Genomic DNA, 27,986 nt, shown 5'->3' with positions numbered 1-27,986 from the left:
ACCCATCCCTGACCCGGATCCTTGTCATGCCAGCTCCTTTCAGAGATTTTCATGGATCTTCCAGTTTCCTACCCCATCAACTTAATGCCCATCTCATTTCCCTTCTTAAAGAACCATCCATCTGTGGGCTTCACTCCTCATTCAGCCCTCACTCAACCAGGCCTCTAAGATAACTCAACACATTCCCCCACTTTTACCAAATGAATTTATTTTCTCAAAAGTCCCTGGTGGCTCAGATGGTAAAGAATATGCCTGTAATGCAGAAGACCCAGTTTCCAGCCCTGGGTCAGGAAGATACCCTGGAGTAGGAAATGGCAACCCACTCCAGTATTCTTGCCTGGAAAATTCCATGGACAGGAGCCTGGCTGGTTACAGGCCATGGGATCACAAAGTGTTGGATATGACTGAGAGACTAACACTTTTTTATTCTCAAATTATATTTTCAGGCCCTGTGTGTTCAGTCTCCAAGCCAATTTCTTTTAACTGGATGCACAGAAGCATCTCATATCACCCCACTAATACCTACATATTAATTTAGCTACAAGTTCAGACATATGGACATATAGTGGACAAGAGCTTACTTTTTCCAAAGGGTTCTGAAGTAGTTCAGACTCTTGCTGCTGTTGCTGCTGCTGTTAAGTCGCTTCAGTCATGTCAGACTCTGTGTGACCCCATAGACAGCAGCCCATAAGGCTCCCACGTCCCTGGGATTCTCCAGGCTGGAGTGGGTTGCCATTTCCTTCTCCAGAGCATGAAAGTGAAAAGTGAAAGTGAAGTCGCTCAGTCGTGGTTTGTGGGTTCTCCACACAGGAGTGGGTTGCCATTTCCTTCTCCAATGCGTGAAAGTGAAAAGTGAAAGTGAAGTCGCTCAGTCGTGTCTGACTCTTAGCAACCCCATGGACTACAGCCTACCAGGCTCCTCCATCCATGGGATTTTCCACTGGAGTAGGGAAGGCCAGTGCCTTTTCCACTGGAAGGCCATTACCTTCTCCAGTTCAGACTCTTACAGTAGGTTTAAAGAGGGCTGAAAGTGAAAGGAAGGGAGGAAATGATTTCCTGGAAGCCAACTCACTGGTTTTTCTGGGGTTTCTGGAATCTTTTGACTTAACCCAGTAATAACACAAGTGTCATTTCTTTGTATTATGTTTTTTACAGTTTTGTTGCAGTATGACATACATTTGTAAATGTATACGAATCATCAGTGTACAGTTCATGGTTGCCTATAGAACCATGAAAAATTGTCATTTTATGAGCAAAATTGCTTCCATTTACTCTTGGAATCTTCATGTAGAAGAGAGTGAACGTTCAGTTTTCTTTTCACAGAAGCAGAAAGACAGACAGAGAAATCTTGAGTCAGATGTATAAGATCATTTTAGATAAGAAATAAAAAGACCTTGATGTCCCTGAGGGGTGAGGGTTTGCTAAGTAAATCGAGGGAATTGAGAAAAAAAAAAAAAAGGAAGGCAACATATTCAGATTCACAGAATAAGAACTGAGAGGTTTCTCGGAATTCAACTTATTTCTCAAAAACAGGTTGCATTTATGCTTGATGAACTAGATGCTTTCATTATTATCTACTTCTAGCCCTGCCATCTGTTTCCTTTCTCTGTCTCTCAGCCCCATTTTTCGTATTGCTCCGAAGTGCTTTCCACTCTCATTCTTAAGACTCTATCTTATGACTTATCTTGCCTCAGACCTCCTGCAAATTTCATCATTGACTGTCTTAGACTTTGTAGTAGGACATCCTGCTCTGTATTTCAACGTCTGCCCCAGCTGCCAGTGCTGTATGGCTTGCTACCAAAGCAGTGCTTCTAACAAGTCTAATTAGCCAAGTAGCCTAACTCTAAGACACCTCACAAGCCACAGGCAAGTCTACGCAGGAAATGTTCTTAAACCAACCGCCCACCTCCAGTTCAACAAGTGGTGGCAGAGGGAGCAGGGTCAATTGGGACAATATGACATATAACGAACTACATTGTGGAAAATAGTTTTTCTAGGAATGATATACACAGCAGGACCTCTGAGGTTTCCTAGAAAGAGCCAGTGTACATGTAAAACGTCTTGCTTGAGTTGCGTGATGTCAGTGTGGATGAAAATATCTGAATTCTAGCCCTAGTTGTGAAAATAGCTAGTTCATAATTTAGGCAAAATTTTAAAATATTCTTTGTCTTACTGTTTTCACTTTCTCTTGAAAGTTAGATAAGACAGTAATTAGTGTCTCTTAAAGCCCCAGAATTCTGTGATTTGAGTTGGAATAAGAACCCAAAGGTAATGAATTCATGATTCTCTGAAAGAAATGAGGTGAGGGTCCGTGGGTGTCCCTTTTTTTACCTGGAAAAGCAAAGGAGAGCATCACTTTGACAGAGTCTCATCATCCTTCAAGGTGGTGGGGAGGAGTTAGGGGAGTCACTTTTAGGGTTTAAGAAACAGGAATTAGTCAGAGTATGATGGTAACTACAAGCGTGGTCTGGTCAGAACTTTAGGCAAGTTCCTGTTATGGTCTCTGGTCTTAGGAGAGTCCATCTGGAGTCCTTATTACTGCAGTCCTATCTTGAAACTGATCAGTCTGAACGATCACTTGCTCCTTGACAGTTCTTGTTTCAGATCATAGTAAAACTTGACCAAAGGAAGACACTGCACCTATATAAATTGTTGAGTGGAGAGATTATTTATGAAATGTAAATGCTCTGAGATTCAAACTCTAAAGCCTGAAGCTGAGCTATCGAGGAAAGTTCCAAGTCCTAAACACATCCTTTTCCTCATGATTGTGTTTTATTTTCTTCTCAAACTTACTGTTATCTAAATCCCTTTTACTTCTTGTTTCATGTGTATCTTCCTCAATACCAGAGTGTAAGCTTCATGAAAATGGAACCTTTTTAGTTTTGGTCTGCTCTGCATCCCTGTGCTTACTCGGTGTCTGGCACAAAGTAGGTCTTCAGTGAGTATTTGTAATTCCATGAACAAAAAGTCTTTTCAGGTGAGATGAGGAAGAAAAGATTAGGGAGAGAACACTGGTCTTCACATCTGCTTATACCAACTGAACAGAAATAAGTGAGCCTTAAATTAACACACAAATTGAGCAGCTTCACACTGAGCCATGCAGACTTTCTGACAAAATAATTTGTTTTGTGTTGTTTTTTTTTTTCTTTTTGAGGGAATATACCCCAAAGAGAAGACATGGAAATTTCGTGGGAATATAAACTGATAAGATATGCCCATTTTGAATCTATCCATACACACATACACAGAGCATTCTCAAGCAAATACAAGAGTCTGAATATAACTTTATTCATTGAACTATAAGTCATAAACATAAGAAGTCTAATGTGGGAATTTTTGCTTCGATGCATTTAAAACTGTAACAGGGAGAGAAAAGCCACAAAATTCCTAATACCTTAAAGAAGAAGAATTTTTTTAAGAAATAAAAAAGTTTTCTGGATATTCTTAATACAGTTAAAGAAAATATGGACTTATGGACTCCAGGGGGAGAAAAATACAATGGGGAAATTAATGAGGTTAAAGAAGAGATGAATCTTATCAGAAAAGAAAAGAAAAACAAGAATGTATAGTAGTCATGTATGGATGTGAGAGTTGGACTATAAAGAAAGCTGAGTGCAGAAGAATTGATGCATTTGAACTGTGGTGTTGTAGAAGACTCTTGAGAGTCCCTTGGACTGCAAGGAGATCCAACCAGTCCATCCTAAAGGAGATCAGTCCTGGGTGTTCATTGGAAGGACTGATGCTGAAGTTGAAACTCCAATACTTTGGCCACCTGATGCGAAGAGCTGACTCATTTGAAAAGACCCTGATGCTGGGAAAGATTGAGGGCAGGAGGAGAAGGGGACGACAGAGGATGAGATGGTTGGATGGCATCACCAACACAATGGACATGGGTTTGGGTGGACTCTGGGAGTTGGTGATGGACAGGGAGGCCTGGTGTGCTGCAGTTCATGGGGTCGCAAAGAGTCGGACAAGACTGAGCGATTGAACTGAACTGAACTGAACTGATATCAAATCAAAAAGACATTTTCAAATGTGCAAGGATTTAAAGAACTTAGTACTCATTAACCCCTCTTGAAAAATTATTTGATGACAAACACTAGCCCAGCAGAGATAAGAATCAATATAAAAGACTCAAAATGAAGAAACCATGATATGAAAAGTGAATACTGAATCTATTCACATCTGTAGGTCTCAGCCTTGGCTGCATATTAGATTGATGTTAATGTATGGAAGAACTATCACAATATTATAAATTATCTTCCAATTAAAAATTAAATTAAATTAAAAAAGAGTCACCTAGGAATGTTGAAAAAGATATTTTACTAAGCTCTCTCCAGACCAGTTTAGTTCAGAATCTTTCAGATGAGGCCTCATAATCCCTTTTTTTTTTTTAAACACGTCCTCAGTTGACAATATTATACAAATAGGGTTGAAAATCACTGATTAAGACATAAAAATAAAGGCTAGGCAATATAAGAGTTATGGCTACAGAATATTAAGCAACTATTATAAATGCTAAAACAGTAAAAGGTGACAAAGGTCCAGCTAGTCAAAGCTGTTTTTTCCAGTAGTTGTGTATGAATGTGAGAGTTGGACCATAATGAAAGCTAAGAACCAAAGAATTGATGCTTTTGTACTGTGATGTTGGAGAAAACTGTTGAGAGTCCCTTGAATTGCAAGGAGATTCAACCAGTCAATCCTAAAGGAAATCAATCCTGAATGTTCATTGGAAGGACTGACGCTGAAGCTGAAACTCTACTACTTTGGCCACCTGATATGAAGAACTGACTCCATCGGAAAAGACCCTGATGCTGGGAAAGATTGAAGGCAGGAGGAGAAGGGGACAACAGAGGATGGGATGGTTGGATGGCATCACTGACTCGATGGACATGAGTGTGAGCAAGTTCTGGGAGTCGGTGATGGACAGGGAAGCCTGGTGTGCTGAGGTCCATAGGGTCACAAAGAATTGGACACAAAGGAGTGAATGAACTTAACTGAACTGAAAACAGTTAAAAAAACATGTAACAAAGAAAAATCAGTCAGAGGGAATAGAGGAAATTAAAAAAAAACAACAATTTTCTTCTTGTTTCTTAATGGAGGACAAAAATTCATGTGGTAATTTAGAAAAATTAATGACAGATTCAAGAGTTTTCATTTTGCAAATAATTTCTGAATACTTTTATAGACTGCAACTCATCATTAATGGATTATAATTCACTAGCCGTCCATAAAAAATCAGTAAAGTGCAAGGTTCCCATAGGTTAGAATAAGTAAATTCTTCAGACAAACAACTGTAAAGTTTAAGACTAGGAAAAGAGAAATAATAGGGAAAATAAGCCTATGTGTTTATGTGACTGCAATTGATCAGAGAGTGGGGAAAGAAGACTTATAAACCATGAGTGTAAGTGCAAATTGGTTGAAACTTTTTGAAGAACACATAGCGTTATATATCATTATTTGAATGCTTATATCACAGTTCCAGAAATCCCACTTGTAAGAATTTATCCTAAGAAATGTATTGACAAAGCACAATGATATACATACAGAATTGTGTATAGAGCCTTATTCAAAATTAGAAAATGATAGCAACCTAAAGTTCCATAAATGGGAATTGTTTAAATGTGTTACAGTAAATTCATACTGTGGGATGCTTTGTGGTTGTTAAAAATAACCAAACAATATTTACCCTAAAATATCAAATTTTAAATTTAAAAGAGTTGCTTTTATGCATGTAAATTATACCTCAATAAAACTTATTTTTAAGTGAGTGAGATACATCCTTAAGTAATAACATAGAATGATGGTCATGATATTTAGCTAATTGGAAAAATCAGCTGGTAGACCAGTACGTATCTTGTGCTCCCATGCATATATGTGGGGTTTTTTACGCATTTATTTGTGTTGATAAGGCCGAGTGTTCCTACACATAGAAAAGATCTAGAAAGGGTCACCAAATTATCAACAGAGGTAACCTCTGGAAAATAAAAATAGAGGAAATGGGAAAAGATACTGATATCAACTAACTCTTTTTTGCTTTCAGTTCCAGTATCTCGCCCTGTTCTCACGCTCAGGACTCCCAGGGCCCAGGCTGTGGTGGGAGATGTGGTGCAGCTTCACTGTGAGGCCCAGAGAGGCTCTCCCCCGATCCTGTACCAGTTTTATCATGAGGATGTCACCCTCGGGAGCAGCTCAAGTCCCTCTGGAGAGGGTGCTTCCTTCAACCTCTTTCTGAAGACAGAGCATTCTGGGAACTACTTCTGTGAGGCCAATAATGGCCAGGGGGTCCAGCGCAGTTACCCAGTGTCACTCAGTGTCAAAGGTAAGTGGACCCAACTACAGCACAACCAGAGACAGACCATCTCCCCTATCATTCCCAGTAGCTGAGATTGGAGGTACCACAGGGACACTTGCTGTTGGACATCATTGCTAGCCTGCTGTCTACACACCTGAGAGTTCTGTATTCTACATTTTTAAGAACTTGAGCCTTCCTTTTGCTTACTTTGCTTCTCCTGGTAGCAACACTGCAGCCATTGTGACCCAATGTATCCTAATGTAGGAATAAAGGCTTTTCAAATGCAAGTTGCATCCTGGCCAACAATGATCAGCAAAAAAAGTTTAAAAGAAATTATAAAGTTCAACTTGTCTCAGTTCAGTTCAGTCGCTCAGTCGTGTCCGACTCTTTGTGACCCCATGAATCGCAGCACGCCAGGCCTCCGTGTCCATCACCAACTCCCAGAGTTCACTCAGACTCACGTCCATCGAGTCAGTGATGCCATCCAGCCATCTCATCCTCTGTCGTCCCCTTCTCCTCCTGCCCCCAATCCCTCCCAGCATCAGAGTCTTTTCCAATGAGTCAACTCTTCACATGAGGTGGCCAAAGTACTGGAGTTTCAGCTTTAGCATCATTACTTCCAAAGAAATCCCAGGGTTGATCTCCTTCAGAATGGACTGGTTGGATCTCCTTGCAGTCCAAAGGACTCTCAAGAGTCTTCTCCAATAGCACAGTTCAAAAGCATCAGTTCTTTGGCACTCAGCCTTCTTCACAGTTCAACTCTCACACCCATACATGACCACAGGGAAAACCATAGCCTTGACTAGACGGACCTTTGTTGGCCAAGTAATATCTCTGCTTTTGAATATGCTATCTAGGTTGGTCATAACTTTCCTTCCAAGGAGTAAGCGCCTTTTAATTTCATGGCTGCAGTCAGAAGAGATTAGTTGGGGTTTCCTCTATCTGTCTCACCCCACTCCAGTACTCTTGCCTAGAAAATCCCATGGATGGAGGAGCCTGGTAGGCTGCAGACCATGCGGTCTCTAAGAGTCAGAAATGACTGAGCGACTTCACTTTCACTTTTCACTTTCATGCATTGGAGAAGGAAATGGCAACCCACTCCAACGTTCTTGCCTGGAAAATCCCAGGGACGGAGGAGCTTGGTGGGCTGCCGTCTATGGGGTCGCACAGAGGTGGACACGACTGAAGCGACTTAGCAGCAGCAGCAGCAACTATCTGTCAATCAATAATAAGGCCAACTCATTCTTTCACGGGCTCATAAATTTTGCTCTAGCCTCTCCTGCCACTGTCCTAGGGCAGCTCAAATCCTCACCCTGAACTCCTGCTAAAAGGCTTCTCAACACCATTCTCCTGAATTCTCTCTTACCTGTCATTCAGCAGTAGCACTCTCTCCCACCTGGCCATCATGGGCTGGCCTCCTAGTCATGCCCACTTTCAGTGCAAGCTTGACACCACTCTCATAGTCTTCCACTGTACACTCTGTCATCATTCTATGACTGTAATGTCCACATGGATGACCCACTCAACACCATGGCTTGTCATCCTTCCCACAACTCTCATCCACTCCCCCGCATACACACTACTCCAATTACCTGACCACAGCCTTCTATCCTTCTGCTTGCTTCTTCAACTCCTCTAATCACTATTGTCCTCAGACTTCAACAGAACTCCCAGTTCATTAACACTTTTACTTCCTCCCAGACAATCACACCCTTGGCTCCCAACCACCCTATTGGGTGTTTTGTCTTTGTATCCATCCAGTAACTTATCCTTCCTCTTCCTAAGGTACAGAATAGAAGACTGCTTCCTATAAAAGGTGAAAATATCCATCTCATTTCTATAATAGCATCCTTGCTTGCATTCTCAGATAATTTGAACAACTTTCTCTCTTATGTCCCTTAACACCTACTCTATAGGATCCTTCCTATTGAGTTTAACATGCTATATATCCCCCATGTCTAAGGGGGGAAAGAAACCCATTTGATCTCATTTATGCCTCCAGTTGGGCTTCCCAAGTGGTAAAGAATCTGCCTGCTGATGCAAGAGACACAAAAGACGTGAGTTTGGTCCCTGGGTCAGGAAGATCCTCTATAGAAGGAAATGGCAGCTCATTCCAGCATTCTTGCCTGGGAAATTCTATGTACAGAGAAGCCTGGCAGGCTACAGTCCATGGGGCCACAGAGCTGGACACAACTGAGCAACCGAGTACACATCCCTCCAGCCACTGTTCTCTTATGACTAAATTTCCAAAAGGAGAGTCAGTTGTACAGGTTGCCTCCATTTCCTTTTTACCCACTAGGATTAAACCTTGGTTTCTTCTGAGCTTTATACCAAAATTATTCTTACAAAAGTCACCAATGACCTTCATGGCTTTAAATCCAATGGACATTTTCCAATCCTCACCTTACTTGATCTCTCAGAAAGAGTCCATGTTGTTTATCTATTTATCCTTCTGGAAACCATCCCTTCCTTGTCTTCAATGACTTCACTGTCTCCCAGATCTCCTCTCTCTGCCACTCCCTCTCAGTCTCCTTTACTAGCTCCTCACATTATAGATGAACTAAGCATTGGTGTGTTCCAGAACTTTGTCTGGCATGTATCCTCTTGTCTTATATATTATGTTCTTTCTCTGGGTGATCCTGGCTATGTCATCTACATAAGTGATTCTTAAACTTTTAACTACAAAACCTCCCACATGAGTACATGCTTATGCCATATCTCTTAAAACTTCATGACCTGAAACACCTCTAAAATACATGGAATTCCCCCCCAGACCTGGTCCTCCTTCAAGTATCCCCACTTCTGTGAAAGATACCTCCATTCATTCAGATACACAAGGCAAAAATCCAGGAGTCCATAGCTCTCCATAGCCAGTTAATCATTAAGTCCTGTTGCTTTTATTTTTTATAAATATTTCTCCCTTGCTCTCCATAGCCAGTTAATCATTAAGTCCTGTTGCTTTTATTTTTTATAAATATTTCTCAGATCTTTTTTTTATCTTTACTGCTGCTATCATAGTTATATCTACCGTCATTTCATTTATTGCAATGCCGCTACTCAAGTCTACTTCTAATAACCTTTCCACTCCAATTTTATGCCATTATGATCTATTTTACACACTGAGATCAGAATTGTCTTTTTTTTTTTTTTAAAGACAGGTTTGATCATCTCATGCCTCTGTAGAGAAACACTTACAGATTTCCCATTGCTCTGTGAAGAAGGATCAAAATCCATTCCATGGCTTATGAAGCTCTGCCTAGCTCTTCAGCCTCCTATTTCCTGCCACTCTTCAAATGCTTCCCATAGCTCTGCTGTTACCTTATTTCAATAACACAAAAGCTCCAATGTTCTTACCATCTCAGGGCCTTTGCACATACAGTTTCCCCATCTGTGCGGTCCTCAATCTCTTCTTCACCTGATTAATTCAAATGTCACTTTGTGAGGAAGCATTCCCTGACTAACCCATACTAGATCAACCCCCAGTACTATACATTTCATAGCATCCTATTCTTTGTATCAATAAAATAAAAATATTTCTATTTTTATTTAACTGCTTCTTAACATCTCATCTAGATTGTAGTCTTCATAGAGGAGGGCCTGTGTCTTTCTTACTATTGAATCCCCAGTACACTGTCCTGTTCCTAAGGCTTATTAATTGCTTAATTAATTTCTGATAGATGAATAAATATAAAAATGAGCCAATAATTTGATCAATATCTATTCTCTTTTGGGTCTTATTTTTTATGCAGCCAAGGCTCAATTACGTCCCTGGCTATGTAAGCAAGTCTTCCTCTTTCCTCATTTTCTATTGAACTGATTACTTCTTTTGACTACTCTGATACTTGAGTTTTAATTTAATATTTATTTTCAGATTGCTCAAACATTTTTGAGATTGTGTATTAAGTACTCCCTGCTATTCTTTGGAAGTCTGCATTCAGCTGGATATATCTTTCCTTTTCTCCTTTATCTTTCACTTCTCTTCTTTTCTCAGCTATTTGTAAGGCCTCCTCAGACAATCATTTTGCCTTTTTCATTTCTTTTTCTTGGGGATGGTTTTGATCACCACCTCCTGTACAATATTATGAATCTCTGTCCATAGTTCTTCAGGCACTCTGTCTATCAGACCTAATCCCTTGAATCTATTTGTCACTTCCACTATGCAATCATAAGGGATTTGATTTAGGTCATACATGAATGGTCTAGTGGTTTTCCTTTACTTTCTTCAATTTAAATTTGAATTTTGCAATAAGGAGTTCATGATCTGAGGCACAGTCCACTCCTGGTCTGGTTTCTGCTGACTGTATGGAGCTTCTTCATCTTCAGTTGCAAAGAATATAATCAACCTGATTTCAGTATTGACCATCTGGTGATGTCCATGTATAGAGTTGTCTCTTGTATTGTTGGAAGAGGGTGTTTGCTATGATAGTGTGAAATATCAATAACTTTAGATATGCAGATGACCCCACCCTTATGGCAGAAAATGAAGAGGAACTAAAGAGCCTCTTGATGAAAGTGAAAGAGGAGAGTGAAAAAGCTGGTTTAAAACTCAACACTCAAAAACCTAAGATCATGGCATCTGGTCCCATCACTTCATGGCAAATAGATGGGGAAACAATGGAAACAGTGAGAGACTTTATTTTTTCAGTCTCCAAGATCGCTGAAGATGGTGACTGCAGCCATGAAATTAAAAGACATTTGCTCCTTGGAAGAAAAACTATGATAACCTAGACAGCATATTAAAAAGCAGAGACATTACTTTGCCAACAAAGTTCTGTCTAGTCAAAGTTATAGTGTTTCCAGTATTCATGTGAGAGTTGGACTATAAAGAAAGCTGAGCACTGAAAAATGGATGCTTTTGAACTATGGAGTTGGAGAAGATGTTTGAAAATCCCTTGGACTTCAAGGAGATCCAACCAGTCCACCCTAAAAGAAATCAGTCCTGAATACTCATTGGAAGGACTGATGCTGAGGCTGAAACTCCAATACTTTGGCCACCTGATATGAATAACTGACTCACTGGAAAAGACCCTGATGCTGGGCAAGATTGAAGGCAGGAGGAGAAGGGGATGACAGAGGATGAGATGGTTGGATGGCCTCACTGACTCGATGGACATGAGTTTGAGTAAGCTCCAGGAGTTGGTGACAGACAGGGAAGCTTGGTGTGCCACAGTCCACAGGGCTGCAAAGAGTTGGACACAACTGAGCGACTGAACTGAACTGATTAAGTATTCCAAACTATATAACACTATATACATATATATATATGTAAAACACTACACAAATGATACTATTTCTTCAGATTTGAAGAAATTATAGCTCAGTTCTTAGTGATATCACAAGGTCATTAAAAACTGAGAAAGATATTTTTCTGTTTGAAATGTCTTTTCTATGGTGGAACACATTTAAACAATAGGAAATGATGGTTAACCCTTTTTCTTCCCTCAGTTCCAGTGTCTCATCCTGTCCTCACCCTCAGGACTCCCAGGGTCCAGGCTGTGGTGGGGGACATACTGGAAATTCACTGTGAGACCCAGAGAGGCTCTCCCCCCATCCAGTACCAGTTTTATCGAGAGAATGTTGCCCTGGGGAGCTGCTCGAGCCTCTCTGGAGGAGGAACATCCTTCAACCTCTCCCTGACCACAGAACATTCTGGAAACTACTCCTGTGAGGCTGACAATGGCCTGGGGGTCCAGCGTAGTGAGGCAGTGTCACTCAGTGTCAAAGGTGAGTTGGTCCTGCCCACAAGCATCACAACCAAGGACTGACTGTCTTCTCTCCCTGGCCTCTGAAACAGAGCTCCAGGACTACTGTTTGTTGGGTAACAGCCCAGCGTACTTCTTGCCCACAGAACCTCTAACTGAAGTCTGGGGTCCTTACTGTGGTTACTGTTTAGGAGCCTTGACTTTCCCAACAGCACAGTTAAAGAAGTCTTCTTGAGTGTCATTAAAAAAAAACAAAAACAAAAACAAAAAACTCTCAGTAAAAATGCAAAGAAGGTTTTTTAAGAACATAGACTGCATTTTGATCTATGAATATGATACAAAAGGGAAGCTAAAGAATTCTAAGTATAGGTTTCTCTGCTCCAAAAATGTTGGGCCAGGTTTTTCTTTCATTGACTCTCAATGAACCTCTACTCTTGAGCTTCTTTCACTACCAGGGATAAACATGCCTCACACATCTCCTTTAATCTTTAAGATGAAGAATTGAGTTATAAATGAGATCATTTTTTATCTTCAGTTTGCAGGAGAGGAAACTGAAGCTTAGAGAGGGGAAGTAATTAGCTTACAGACACACTTAACAATGGTAAAGCCATGTTGAAAAACAAGCCTATCCAACTCTTAAAGTAAATCTACATTATGACACCTCTCATCCCTTTGATGCAATCTCATGCTTTAACAAGACTTTTTAATAATTTATTATTTGAAAGAATACATAAACCTTCATGATAAAAAGAAATCAAATTGTACAAAAGGGACAATATGAAAAGTAAAGTTCTCTTTCTACCTGCATGTACACACTTTCATACCTACATGCTTCCAAGACATAACTGCTATCAGTACTTGCAGGTGTATTTTTCTAGAAATATTAAAATATATTATAAAGGCATAGAAATTTTATAAGTAGAATCATACTACATGTATAGTTACTCAGCTTGCATTTTTTACTTAAAAATTTATTTTGGGTATCTTTCATGTTTTATAAGTGAGTTGATTAGATTGTCTCTAGGTTTTAGCAATTGCAAAATATCTACAACAGAAGTATTTGTGCAGATATATATGCAAATCCTTTTGTAAAATTACTTGTTTATTTATGTATATTTGGCTGTGCTGGGTCTTTGTTTCTGTGTGTGGGCTCTAGTTGCAGCAAGCAGGGGCTACTCCCTAGTTGCGAGGAGCTCTCATTGTGGTGACCTGTCCTTTTGCAGAGCACAGGCTCTATCTAGAGCACACAGGCTTCAGAAGTTGTGGTGCACAGGCTCACTCACCCCATGGCATGTGGAACCTCTCCCAACCAGGGGTCAAACCCACATCCTCTGTGTTAGCAGACAGATTCTCAACTACTGTCATCACCAGGGAATCTTTCCTTTTCTAAACTGAAATATAGTTATTTTACAGTGATGTGTTAGTCATTTTTTTAAAATTTATTTTTTGATTGATGGATAGTGGCTTTACAGAATTTTGTTTTCTGTCAAACCTCAGCATGAATCAGCCAGAGGTATACATATATCCCCTCCCTTTTGAACCTCCCTCCCACCTCTCTCCCCACCCCACCCCTCTAGGTTGATGCAGAGCCCCTGTTTGAGTTTCCTGAGCCATACATCAAATTCCTGTTGGCTATCTATTTTACATATGGTAATGTAAGTTTCCATGTTATTCTTTCCATTCATCTCACCCTCTCCTCCCCTCTCCCCGTGTCCATAAATCTATTCTCTGTGTCTGTTTCTCCATTGCTGCCTTGCAAATAAATTCTTCAGTACCATTTTTCTAGATTATGTATATATACATTAGAATAAGATATTTATCTTTCTCTGTCTGACTTACTTCATTCTGTATAATAGGTTCTAGGTTCATCCACCTCATTAGAAATGACTCAAATGCATTCCTTTTTATGACTAATATTCCATTGTGTATATGTACCACAACTTCTTTATCCATTCATCTGTTGATGGACATCTAGGTTGCTTCCATGTTCTAGCTATTGTAAATAGTGCTGCAATGAACAATGGGAGACATGTGTCTTTTTCAATTTTGATTTCCTCAGAGTATATGCCTCGGAGTGGGATTGCTGGGTCATATGGTTGTTTTATTCCTGGTTTTTAAAGGAATCTCTATACTGTCTTCCATAGTGGCTGTATCAATTTACATTCCCACCAACAGTGCAAGAGCATTCCCTTTTCTCCATAGCCTCTCCAGCATTTATTGTTTATAGACTTTTGGAGGATGGCCATTCTGACTGGTGTGAGGTGATATCTCATTGTAGTTTTGATTTGCATTTCTCTAATAGTAAGCAATACTAAACATCTTTTCATGTGTTTGTTAGCCATCTGTATGTCTTTGGAGAAATGTCTGTTTAGGTTTTTTTCCCACTTTTTAATTGGGTTGGTTGTTTTTCTGGTATTGAGTTATATGAACTGCTTGTATATTTTGAAAATTAATCCTTTGTCATTTGTTTCATTTGCCATTATTTTCTCCCATTCTGAAGGTTGTCTTTTCACCTTGCTTATAGTTTCCTTTGCTGTGCAAAACCTTTCAGTTTAATCAGGTCCCACTTGTTTAATTTTATTTTTATTTACATTAGTCTAGGAGGTATGTCATAGAGGATCTTACTTTGATTTATGTCACCAAATGTTCTGCCTATGTTTTTCTCTAAGAGTTTTATAGTTTCTGATCTTACATTTAGGTCTGTAATCCATTTTGAGTTTGTCTTTGTGTATGGTGTTAGGAAGTGTTCTAATTTCTTTCTTTTACATGTAGTTGTCCAGTTTTCCCAGCACCATTTATTGAAGAGGCTGTCTTTGCCCCATTGTATATTCTTGCCTTGTTTGTCAAAAACAAGGTACCCATAGGTGCATGGGTTTATTTCTAGGCTTTCTATCTTGTTCCATTAGTCTATATATATTTTGTGCCAGTACCATATTATCTTGATGACTGTAGCTTTGTAGTATAATCTGAAGTCAGGAAGGTTGATTCCTCCAGCTCCAATCTTCTTTCTCAAGACTGTTTTGACTTTTTGGGGTCTTTTGTGTTTCCATATGAATTGTGAAATTTTTTGTTCTAGCTCTGTGAAAAATGCCATTGGTAATTTAATAGGGATCTTATTGAACCTGTAGATTGTGTTTGATAGTATAGTCATTTTCACAATATTGATTCTTCCTACCCAGGTACATGGAATATCTCTCCATCTAGTTATGCCATATTTGATTTCTTTCATTCAGTTCAGTTCAGTTGCTCAGTCGTGTCCGACTCTTTGCGACCCCATGAATCGCAGCACGCCAGGCCTCCCTGTCCATCACCAACTCCCAGAGTTCACTCAGACTCACGTACATCAAGTCAGTGATGCCATCCAGCCATCTCATCTTCTGTCGCCCCCTTCTCCTCCTGCCCCCAAATCCCTCCCAGCATCAGAGTCTTCTCCAATGAGTCAGCTCTTCGCATGAGGTGGTCAAAGTACTGGAGCTTCAGCTTTAGCATCATTCCTTACAGAGAAATCCCAGGGCTGATCTCCTTCAGAATGGACTGGTTGGATCTCCTTGCAGTCCAAGGGACTCTCAAGAGTCTTCTCCAACACCACAGTTCAAAAGCATCAATTCTCCGGCGCTCAGTTTTCTTCACAGTCTAACTCTCACATCCATACATGACCACAGGAAAAACCATAGCCTTGACTAAACTGACCTTAGTCGGCAGAGTAATGTCTCTGCTTTTCAATATGCTATCTAGGTTGGTCATAACTTTCTTTCCAAGGAGTAAGCATCTTAAATTCATGGCTGTAATCACCACCTGCAGTGATTTTGAAGCCCCCCAAAATCAAGTCAGCCGCTGTTTCCCCATCTATTTGCCGCGAAGTGATGGGACCAGATGCCATGATCTTCATTTTCTGAATGCTGAGCTTTAAGCCAAATTTTCCCTTCTCTTCTTTCACTTTCATCAATAGGCTCTTTAGTTATTCTTCACTTTCTGCCATAAGGGTGGTGTCATCTGCATATCTGACGTTATTGATATTTCTCCCAGCAATCTTGATTCCAGCCCAGCGTTTCTCATGATGTATTCTGCATATAAGTTAAATAAGCAGGGTGACAATATACAGCCTTGACGTACTCTTTTTCTTTCATTAGTGTCTTATAATTTTCTGTGTACAGTTCTTTTGTCTCCTTAGGTAAGTTTATTCCTAGATTTTTAATACTTTTTGTTGCAGTGCTGAATGGGATTGATTCCTTAATTTTTTTTTCTGATTTTTCATTGTTAGTATATAGAAACACAAGTGGTTTCTGTGTGTTGATTTTGTATCCTGAAACTTTGTGAAATTTACTGATTAGCTCTAGTAATTTTCTGATACTATCCTTAGGGTTTTCTATGTACAGTATCATGTCATCTGCAAACAGTGAGAGCTTTACTTCCTCTTTTCTGATCTAGATTCTTTTTATTTCTTTTTCTTCTTTGATTGCTGTAGCTAGGACTTCCAGAACTATGTTGAATAATAGTGGTGAAAGTGAACACTCTTGTCTTGTTCCTGATCTAGGGAGAATGCTTTCAGTTTTTCACCACTGAGAGTAATGTTTGCTGTAGGCTTATCATATATGGCCTTTACTGAGGTAGATTTTTTCTATGCCCATTTTTTGAAGAATTTTAATCATAAACAGGGGCTGAATTTTGTCAAAGGCTTTTTCTGCCTCTATTGAGATTATCATATGGTTTTTATTTTTCAGTTTGTTAATATGGTGCATCACATTGATTGATTTCTGTATATTGAAGAATTCTTGAATCCCTGGAATAAACCCAACTTGATTATGGTGCATGAGCTTTTTGATGTGTTCCTGAATTCTGTTAGCTAAAATTTTGTTGAGGAGTTTTGCATGTATGTTCATCAATGATATTGGCCTGTAGTTTTCTTTTTGTGTGTTGTCTTTGTCTGGTTATGGTGTCAGGGTGATGGTGGCCTCGTAGAGTGAATTTGGAAGTGTTCCTTCCTCTACAAGATTTTGAAAGAGTTTTAGAAGGATAGGCATTAGCCCTTTTCTAAATGTTTGATAGAATTCTCCTGTGAAGCCATCTGGTCCTGGGCTTATGGGAGATTTTTGATTACAGCTTCAATTTCAATGCTTGTAATTGGGTTGTTCATAATTTCTACTTCTTCCTGATTCAGTCTTGGAAGATTGAACTTTTCTAAGAATCTGCCCATTTCTCCCAGGCTATCCATTTTACTGCCATATGATTGTTCATAATTGTCTCTTATAATCATTTGTATTTCTGCATTCTCTGTTGTAACTTCTATTTTTTCATTTCTAATTTTGTTGATTTGATTCTTCTCTCTTTTTCCTTGATATGTCTGGCCAAAGATTTGTCAATTTTGTTTATCTTCTCAAAGAACCAGCTTTTAGTTTTATTAATCTTTACTATTGTTTCTTTCATTTCTTTTTCATTTATTTCTGCTCAGATCTCTACTAATTTTGGGGTTTCTTTGTTCTTCATTTCCCAGTTGCTTTAGGTGTAAAGTTAGGTTGTCTAGTTGATGTTTTTCTTGTTTCTTGAGGCAGGATTGTATTGCTATAAACTTCCCTCTTAGAATTGCTTTTGCTGCATCCCATACGTTTTGATTTGTCGTGTTTTCATTGTCACTTATTTCTAGAAATTTTTTGATTTTCCTTTAGATTTCTCCAGTAACCTGTTGGTTATTTAGAAATGTATTGTTTAATCTCCATGTGTTTGTGTTTTTTACAGTTTTTTTCTTGTAATTGAGACCTAGTCTCTTAGTGTTGTGGTCAGAGAAGATACCTGATATGATTTCAAATTTCTTAAATTTACTGAAAGTTTGATTTGTGACCCAAGATGTGGTCTATCCTGGAGAATGTTCCATGTGCACTTGAAAAGAATGTGTATTCTTCTGCATTTGGGTGGAATGTGCTGAAGACATCAAGGAGACCCATCTCATCTAATGCATCATTTAAGACTTGTGTTTCCTTATTACTTTTCTGTTTTGATGATCTGTCCATTGGTGTGAGGGCATGTTAAAATCTCCTAGTATTATTGTGTTACTGTCAATTTCTCCTTTTATGTATGTTAGCGTTTGTGTTATGTATTGAAGTGCTCCTATATTGGGTGCACAGATATTTACAATTGTTATGTCTTCCTCTTGGATTGATCTCTTGATCATTAAGTAGTGTCCTTCCTTATCTCTTGTAATCTTTATTTTAAAGTCTATTTTGTCTGATATGAGGATTGCTACTCCAGCTTTCTTTTGCTTCCCATTTTAATGGAATATATTTTTCCACCTTCTCACTTTCAGTCTGTAAGTGTCTTTAGGTCTGAAGTGGGTTTCTTGTAGACAGCATATATATGGGTCTTGTATTTTTATCCATTCAGCCAGTCTGTGTCTTTTGGTGGGAGCATTTAATCCATTAATATTTAAAGTAATTATTGATATGTATGTTCCTATTGCCATTTTCTTAATTGTTTGGGGTTGATTTTGTAGATCTTTTTCTTCTCACCTCCCTAGGATGCCCTCCAACACTGTGCTGGTCTCTGGACCTGCTGTGGGGGCATCTAAGATTCTAATCTGGTCCTACTTCTGTGTGTTCTTGCCTCCAATGTCCACACCTATCAGAACTAGTGTGTTTTCTTTTGTGGGTGCTCTCAATGTCCTTTTATATATTCCATAGACACAGAATCTGCCTAGTTGATCATATGGATTTAATCTTCAGCTTGTACAGCTGGTGGGAAGGTTTTGGGTCTTCTTCCTTAGCCACACTGCCCCTGGGTTTCAACTGTGGCTTTATTTCCACTTCTGATGTGAGTCGTCCACTGGGGTTTGTTCCTAAGGCTGCCCTGGAGGACTTGGGCCTGCCCCAGTGAGGGCTAGAAGTGGAGGTGGTGCAGCTGCTTGAGTCGCAGGGGTTCTGGCAGCACCAGGTACTCAGGGGAGTTGGTGGCTATGGCAGCAGGAAATACAGTGCTCTAGAAGGGTATGGCAACCAGTATTGGCCAATACGTTCCAGTATTCTTGCCTGGAGAATCCCCTGACAGAGAAGAGTTGGACACAACTGAAGCAACCCTGTGTGCATAGATGCAAGATTTTTTTTTTTTTTTTTTTTTTTTTTTTTTTTTTTGCCTATGGCAGCTCTGCCCCAGTGAGGGTTGAGTGTAAAGGTGGTACAGCTGCTTGACTTATGGGAACCCTGGTGGCACCAAGTGTGTAGGGGACATGGACTGCCTCCACCACAGGAATTATGGCCCTATAAGAGTCTTTTTTCAGGCCTCTTGTAGCTGGCGGTCAGAAGGCCTTTTTGACTAGTCTTTCTCCATAGCTCTGCCTGTTCAGGCACTTAGAGGGATCCCTTGCCTGGGATCCTTCTCTGTTGCTTGTGTGTCTGACACATAGAGGCCCTCCCTTGACTGGGTTCCTACTCTGTAGATCAGTGTATCAGGCACTTTAAGGGGCACCCTGGGTGGGGTCCTACTCTAGTTCAGTTCATCAGGCATTTGATGGGCCAGTCTCTCTATTGTTTAGCTGCAGATGCTGGCATGTAGAGTGAGAAAGGGTATGGTGATGACTCCAGCCCCTAAGTGTGACTCAGCAGTATTGCCTTGCTTCCATGGCTGTCCGGCTTTCCTCCACAGGCATTTCCCACCATAATCTCCTCCCTCATATCCCCTCAATCCGTTTCTCCACAGTCAACAGCAGCCCTCACCCTGGGATTTCTTCACAATCCCTACACTTCAGCTCCCAGTTACTGTACCTTCCAGGGGACCTGTGTCCCTGTCCAGGGTATATATGGCTGCGGCAAGGACTCTCTGATTCTCACTCCATTTAGGCTGCTACAGATCAGCTGTTTCCCTCTCAGCCTTAAATGTTTCTCCTCCGACTCAGACATTGCCCCCAGTGTGGGGACTGGACCCCTGTTTCAGTTCCCCCACCTAGGAGGGCAGGTCCAGTCCTAGTAACACTCCTGTTCCCCCCCCCGCCAGTTCCTTCATCCTACCGAGTTTTGTGTGGTCCTATATATTCTTTTTGCTGGTCAGGTATTCCTGTCCTCTCTCAGCTGGTGTTTTGCGTGCACTTCTGTGTCGGAAGTGTATTCCTGATGTATCCATGGAGAGAGATGTACTCCATGTCCATCTACTCCTCTCCCATCTTGTTCGCCCATATTAGTCACGTTAGTAGCCCTAAAGAAAATAGTCTTATAAGTATATTTGCTGGGTCAAAATTTAAGTGCATTTTCAATTTGGTCAATACTGCCAAAGCTCCATTCAAGAAAGTGACTCAAATATGCATTCCCACCAAGAGCTTATCAAGGTGCCTGTTAATCCACAACTCCATCATAATTATCTGCCTGTGTTAATCTTTGCTGGACAAGATTGTCCACACTCTGGACAAGGAGTGTCCTTAAATACCCAATCTGATGGGTATTTTGTTTGTAAACAGTTAATAAGTAATGAGGAAGATAATATTTTTATATATTTATTGGCTATTTGAAGTTTCTAGTGGCTCATAGCCTTTTCACAGTTTACTGTTGTATATTTTTGTGCATTGAAAGCTGTTTGTGGATTCAGATCACTAGCTTTGTCTGTCATACATGTTTTCAACCCATTTTCCTAGGTTGCAAACTGACTTTTATTATTTGTTTACATTGTTTTTTGTTCCTTTATAAATATATTGGCAATAGGACTTTCTATTGACTTTTTTGTTTTCCCCCAGTTCCAGTGTCTCGCCCTGTCCTCACCCTCAGGACCGCCAGGGCCCAGGTTGTGGTGGGCGATGTATTAGAACTTCGCTGTGAGGCCCAGAGAGGCTCTCCCCCGATCCTGTACTGGTTTTATCACAATAATGTCACCCTGGAGACCAGCACGTCTCACTCTGGACAAGGAGTGTCCTTAAACCTCTCGCTGACTGCAGGTCATTCTGGGACCTACTCCTGTGAGGTCGACAATGGCCTGGGTCCCCAGCACAGTGAGGCAGTGACACTTTTTGTCATGGGTAAGTTTTCTATGCCCAGGCCACAGGGCATGAAGAACAAAAAATGTCCTCCAAGGATGCTCTGAGTGCCCTCTCAATAGTTGACTAGGGTGGTGCCTCTCAGGAACAGGTACACAAAGCTGGAAGCATTCCAAGTTGTTATTTTCAGGAGTGTTTCTGAGAGCATGTAATTTGGATGGGAAAAGAGAGCCAAAGAAGACCACTGAATTTACTGTTTATCAGTTACTATCATCCATCCTGACCCTCAACCCTCTCATCAGCCACAGATATAATCTTCCCCACAAAGGGAAGAGCCATTTCCTGTGCCACATCTATACCTGCTTAATCCCAAGAGCCCTTGGTTCATCCTCTCTCCCAGGCATCAGCTTCAGGGGTCAGGCAGTTCAAGACCACAAGCCTCTACCTCTGGCTCATGCCTGGCGTCTCCCCCTCAGGGCTGACAGGGAGCAAAAGCAGCCTTATTGCCACCAGTGTCACCGGGGGACTGCTCAGCGTGATGGCCGTTGCTGCCGTGGCACTGCTGTTCTACTGCTGGCTCCTGAGAAAAGCAGGTGGGTGACTCCCTGGCTAACCTTCGCTTGAGTCCTTGTCCTTCCCATCTCTGTTCCTTTAGGCTCATGCTGCCTTCGGAACCACCCCCAAGCTCTCAACAGCTAATTTCTGCACAATTCCACAGCTCCTACCTTCCCCTCTAGATCCTCCAGAATTTGTCTTCTTCAAATGCCAAGTTGCCAAAACAGCCCTTTTTGGGGGGAAGTTGCTTTTACAAGATGTAGTTTATCCAACGTGACAAATTGCAGTGTATCTCCATCTCTACCCTTGAAAGACTCCCAAGGAACAAGAACAGAAGAAGAAAAACTTTGAGAAATAGGAGCAAGAACAGAAATCAAATGAAATTTTGATAACTTATTAATTTTGTAAATGTATGGTACTTTCATAGTAGATAAGTCTCTTTTCCCACATCCATCTATTGACCGTTGTTCTTCACAAACTCCAGGTTAAACAATTATGGGTTGTGGGCTACTCTTTTGCATTATAACTATAAACTTCTGGAAGCCAGAATCAGTAGTTTTTGCCCAATCTGCTACCTCCATTGTGAATGTCAAAGCAGGGTTCACATTTTAGTGACAGTGACTTCTGGCAGGTTCTAGATGAGCCTCCTGTGAGCTCTGCTCATAGGAAGACTTGTGACGTCTTCCTTTTCCTAGACTCAATGCTTCTTTGCTTTCCTTTCAGGAGGAAAGCCTACATTTGACTCCTCAAGGTAAGGCCTGGCTGTATTCCCGTATGGTTAATGAAATGCCCACTGGATATAAAAATGAAATTGAATCTGGCTACTGCTAAGAATGGGGATTTCCTGATGGCTCAAATGGTAAAGAATCTGCCCTCAATGTGGGAGACCTGGATTTGATTCCTGGGTTGGGAAGATTCCCTGGAGAAGGAAATAGTTACCCACTCCAGTATTCTTGCCTGGAGAATTCCAAGGACAGAGGAGCCTGGCATGCTATAGTCCATGGGGTCTTAAAGAATGGGACACAACAGAGGGACTAACACTTTCACTTTCACTGCTGAGAGCACAGTCACTGCTTCATGTCACTGAGAAGGGTTATGCCAATTCCATGTTGCCACCTCCCTTGGGTTATCTCAAGGCAATTCCCCAGACTTTCTCACCCACCAACTTAACTAAACAGGGCTTTTTTTCTTTTATGCCTGTACGCTCAGTTGCATCTGACTCTTTGCAACACCATGGACTGTAACCGTCCAGGCTCCTTTCTTTCTATACTTTGAGAAAGATTGGTATCTCAGAGAAATCCATAATTAGAAAGGCTCAGAGGAACTCGGGTTGGTTTGGATGTTGCTACCATGAGCTTGCTCAGGAATAGCTGTGGTGTGGCTCCTAAAGTCAACCTTGGGAATCCAAGATGGCAGCGCCTTCTTCACAGGCCCCACCTCCTATTAGCAGAGAGGTGTCTCTGGATGGCCAAGTTGTGTGACTTCATCTTCTTGACTGTCATCACAACAGATATTGGTTAGCTGGGCTGGCCATGACCTAATCAGAGCTTTCCAGACTTATTAACCTTACAGCATGTTAGGAAATGGATGGATTCTGTGGTCATGGTGATCACTCACACAAACTAGGCAACGGTGGACCAAGGATGTATGTCCTTGGTTTGCATCTTGGCTCTTTCCTTTTCTAGTTACATAGTCTTCAGCAAGTCATCTGTTAGAACCTCCATTTTTTTTCCATCTATAAAATAGAGAAAAAAACAGAATCAACTTAATATTGTTATAGGTACTAGCACAGTGCTTGGTACATACCAGATACATACCATAAAGTCTGGATTAATATTATGATTTATAATTTAATAGTCCCTAATAATAGACTGTTTATTATACACTCATCTATGTTTCCAGGCTTGACAACTATCCTGTGATAAAGACTTGCTAACAGGGAATGATCCTTAGAACTACTTTTTCAGGATTTCTGGGAAACATCAATGTTTCTGTTTCATAGGAACCCTTCAGCCCCAGATCCCCAAGAGTCCACCTACTACAATGTACCAGGCTGGATAGAACTGCAACCAGTATACAGCAATGGTGAGGACTGAAGACCCTCCATTTGGGCAGGGACTCCAGGGTTTGTCTGGGAAGGGGTGGGACAGGAAATGAGGAAGGGGCAGTGCAGAGGCTCAGAGGGCTCTGCTCCCTCTAGAGAATAAGCTATGACTGGGGAACAAAAATGTAGCAAGACAAGGGGGCAAGAATCTTAGAATCCTCTCAAGTGTCATCTTCTCTCCAAGTAAATCCTAACAGAGGCGAGGTGGTGTACTCGGAAGTCTGGAGTGTGAAGAAGGAGAACAAACTCACAGGTAAGACCCAAGGACCCTTGATTTTGGTGGTTGATTGCTGTGTGTGGCTCAGTCTCCACCCCTTCAGTGGGTCTGGGCCAACCAGACATAGATGTGTCCCTTGCGTTGGGTCACTGGACTTCTTGAGTTATGCCCAGCTATATTGGGCTTCCCTGGTGGCTCAGGGAGAAGGCAATGGCACCCCACTAAAGCATCTGCCTGCAATGTGGGAGACCTGGGTTCAATCCCTGGGTCGGGAAGATCCCCTGGAGAAGGAAATGGCAACCCACTCCAGTATTCTTGCCTGGAGAATCCCATGGATGAGGAGAACTGAGATTAACTCAAGCTTATTGTGCAGAACTGCTTTCTCTTTTCTCTATGGATGGCCTCAGCATCATCTGAGTAATGAAGCCATTGCCCTAGGCAGTCACTTAATCCCTCAGAGCTTCCATGTCCTGTCTGTGAAATGAGACAGGACTGTCTCAATGCCTGTATCTATTTTTTAATGCTGCTGTGGCAAACAACCACAAGGGCTTAAAAAATACTAGTTAATTATCTTACTGTGCTGTAAATCAGGCATCTAACTCAGGTCTCACTGGGCTAAAATAAGTGTCCACTGAGTTCCTTCCTGGAAGCTCCAGGGAAGAATATATTTCCTTGCCTTTTTTCAGCTTCTAAAGGATTCCCCTTTCCATGGCTCATGGTCCCATCCCTCTGTCTTTAAAGCCAGCAATGTAGCATCTATCTAACCATTCCTTCCATAGTCAATGTTGCCTCTGATCACAGCTAGGAAATGTTCTCAGATTTTAAAGTTCTCCTTAAAGTCCCCTCTGGATAATCTAGGAAAATCCCTCCATTTCAAGGTCCTTAATCTTAATCACATGTGCAAAAATCCCTTTCTCCATCTAGGGTCACATATTCACAGGTTCTAGGGGTCAGGGCATGGACATCTTTGTGGGAGACGTTATTTAGCTAACCACACTCTCTCATAGGGTTATTGTAAGGACCAGATGAGGAAGCAGATGCAGAGATGCTATAGCAGCAACAGAATCTGCGCACCTTTTATGATGAGTCTATGCTGGTTGTCTGGCTGCGTCATTATTTCTCCCTCCTGGTAGATGGTCTGCAGTGAACAATCCCAGCCTGGCTTCCTCTTGCAGGCAAAGGAAAGAACAACCTTTGGGGCTGTTCTAATTCTATTCTGAAAAAATCTGCCATGTGATTTTAGCTATTCTGCTCCCCCCCTTTTTTGATCCCTCTTACATAAAATCAAATGACAAATGAACTGTATTTTTTTGTTCTATTCTTGGTTCAGTGGCCTCTTGACCTCTAACATGGATGAACTCATTCACATTTATAATCCCCTTTGATGAGAGTATTGCTATTATTTCCACTTCTTAGATGAGGGAATGGAGGCAAAGATACCTTAAATAACCAGCCTGAAGTCACAGAACAGTTTGTCTCCAGAATCCAAGTGTTGGGCCAAGCTCTGCTTCTCAGGACAGTTTCAGGGAGCCTTAGGATTCACTCCAAGCTAAAAGACAAAGTCCTGCTTGATGAATGCCATACTTCATTCCAGCTTTAAGAAAATATAGTAATAATGACAGCAACTTCTAGTATCATATCAACATGTGTTGAGCAGTTCTTATGTGCCTGGTACAGTTCTGAGTACTATAAATAAATGTTAAATTGTATATGCCTTAAATATATACACACATATTTATAGTTTGTTAATAGCCTTCAGAATTGTACCCTCGCACTGGAATTGCTCAATGTATAACAGATATTAGAAATCACATGGACACACAACCCTATAGATAGATATTATTATTCCCATCATACAGATGAGACAACTAAAGCAAGAGATACTGCGTGACTTGTCTAAGGCCACAGAGGTGGTACAGCTGTCCTGGAGCTCAGTTTAGGTGGTCTGGATCTGGAATCTGCTTCAAGCCAGCTTCTTCTCCGTAACGTGCATGCATGCTCAGTCAATGTCTGACTTAGTGATCCCGTGGTCTGTAACCCACCAGGCTCCTCTGTCCATGGGGTTCTCATGGCAAGAATACTGGAGTGGGTTGCCATTTCCTCCTCCAGAGGATCTTCTCGACCCAGGGATCGAACCCACATCTACGCTGGCAGGTGGCTTCTTTACCACTGAGCCACATGGGAAGCCCCTCTCCACTATTAATCTATGATCAAAGCATAAACAAGATTAAAATAGATTTCTTCCTTTTGAGAGCCCCTGAGGGAGCTCCACATGGGGAACAAAGAGTGTAGTGATGCTGCGGAGATAGCTGGTGGAAGCTGTGAGGCTGAGGGTCTTAGAAAATGTTCAGTGGCTGTGCAGGCCCCATGGAGAAGGCTGTGGCTGGGCTAATGGCTTGGATACAAGTGGAGAATTGAGTTCACAGTTGAATGCTTCCCTTCTTTCCACAGCGGCCTCTGAACCAGAGCCTTTTAAGAAGACGGTGAGTCCCATGCCCTGTGCACCCTCCCATCTCAGGCCCACTGATCTCTGCCCCTCACCTGTGTGCTCTTTTTCCCAGGATTCCTGTGTCATCTACTCCCAGGTAAAGGGGGCTTCCACCGCAGCCTCTAAGCCCCAGTTCTTGGATCCATTGACTCCTCACAGATGAGTCCACATAGCTCCAGACTGCTGCCTCAACCTCTGCACTCCAGAGCCATTCTTGTGGGGTGGGGGAAGGGACATCGAAGTGGGAAGATTTAAGCCACCCCAGGCCGCACCCTGCAGCCAGTGCCTCCAGTGCCCACACCCTCATCTGAACAAGACACAGGGCCCCAAGGGACTCCTGTCGACTTCCAACTTGACAGCCCTGCCACATATCCCAAACAGCATATTGTTCTCAACCCAGGGCCCATGATATTGCCCGGCTTCCTTATTGTGCTTGAGCTTCAGGCATATCCCCACTATTCTTCCATGAGGATGACACCCGAGCTCTGCCATGAATACAACTTGCTCTCAGTCAATGCTTTTCTCAGTTGCCATCAGTCTGGTATGGCTATGCACACACCCATGAGATGTGTACACTGGATTTGTTATAGACCTCTCCATGGTGGGACTGCATTCCATACTCACCTGTGTGTCTGAAACTCTAAGCCCAGCATCTGACACCAGGATAGCTTCTCTCCTGCCTATGTAACAATATCTACCTGTCCAAGTATGTGGATTTCACACACTAGGACCTAGATCCTTCCCATCCTGCCAGAAGGAACCTAGCATAGTCATGGCCAGGAGGACCAGAGATGCAGATAGAATGCACATTGAAGTATAAGAGGTGCTTATTACTACTTGAATGAATGAATGAATAAATGAGGAAGATATTATGGATCATTATGATGTATTCTTACCCTCAAACTGGCATCTGATACAGTGTGCTTCCTAAGAAATTCAGGAAATAGGAAATAAATTCAGAGAAGGAGTTTGAGTGAGGAGAGATCTGTTCAGAAAGCAAGAAGGCTTCTCAAACTTCAAAGTGCTTATTGGACCTGGGGATCACAGAGTCTTATTCAGTGGGTCTGGGTGGAGGCTAAGACCCTGTATCTATAACAAGCTCCCATGTGATGCTGATGCTACTGATCCTAAGAGTCTACTAATCCTAGGAGTCTACCAAGTACCCAGACCTTGTAGGTTTTGGCAGAGGTTCATGGAGAAGCAGTGAAGGCTGCTTCTGTCCATTGCCCAACTCCATAGTGGCCACTGATACAGCTCACATGATTCCTGCACTGTTCTTCCATCAGAACAACCATCAGCTGCTGTTACTAAAAGAACTTCTCTTCTATATGCTGGGATGCATCAGTCACCCTGGGTCCGGGAAAAAGTAGTTGCCACTATCTTTGTTTCCTCACCTCGGGCCTCATATTTCTTCCATAAAGGGATTGAATACACTGTGAATAAATATACCCTGTAGCTTTCTCCATTCAAAGTTGATCTGTCTCATCTCTGAGCCATAGGATGCTTTGTTCCATTTTTATGATGCACATCACACCTTATCTTGATCTCCACCCTCCAGTGGATTGTACAGAGGGAATCATTTCCAAGCCCCATTGCCTAGAATAAAACCCTTCGCAAGGAGTTCATGATCCTTCTCCACACGGTGCTATCCACTTCCCTCTCCAGGCTTTCCCACAGTTGT

At 41.5% G+C, this 27,986-nt stretch overlaps 1 protein-coding gene across 7 annotated transcripts in view; it reads left to right on the top strand.

The window, feature by feature from the left end:
- Positions 1–27,776, top strand: part of LOC101112371 (Fc receptor-like protein 5) — a 57,564-nt gene extending 29,788 nt beyond the window's left edge. For 4 of the 7 annotated variants that reach the window (XM_060403146.1, XM_060403150.1, XM_060403162.1 and 1 more), the window contains 8 exons: positions 6,044–6,322; positions 11,741–12,019; positions 20,705–20,983; positions 21,418–21,534; positions 22,220–22,247; positions 23,499–23,581; positions 23,785–23,853; positions 26,269–27,776. In XM_060403146.1, the coding sequence (XP_060259129.1) occupies positions 6,044–6,322; positions 11,741–12,019; positions 20,705–20,983; positions 21,418–21,534; positions 22,220–22,247; positions 23,499–23,581; positions 23,785–23,853; positions 26,269–26,468 (1,334 nt within the window). In that variant the 3' untranslated portion in view covers positions 26,469–27,776. The remainder of the gene's footprint in view (positions 1–6,043; positions 6,323–11,740; positions 12,020–20,704; positions 20,984–21,417; positions 21,535–22,219; positions 22,248–23,498; positions 23,582–23,784; positions 23,854–26,268) is intronic. The other 3 variants (XM_042255969.2, XM_042255965.2, XM_060403156.1) reach the window with 2 other exon arrangements.
- Positions 27,777–27,986: the final 210 nt, after the last annotated feature.

This window comes from Ovis aries, chromosome 1, assembly GCF_016772045.2.
Source record: "Ovis aries strain OAR_USU_Benz2616 breed Rambouillet chromosome 1, ARS-UI_Ramb_v3.0, whole genome shotgun sequence".
NCBI classification, from domain to species: Eukaryota; Metazoa; Chordata; class Mammalia; order Artiodactyla; family Bovidae; genus Ovis; species Ovis aries.
The sequence above is the reverse complement of the archived record's forward strand: the minus strand, read 5'-3'. Positions and strand labels throughout refer to the sequence as shown.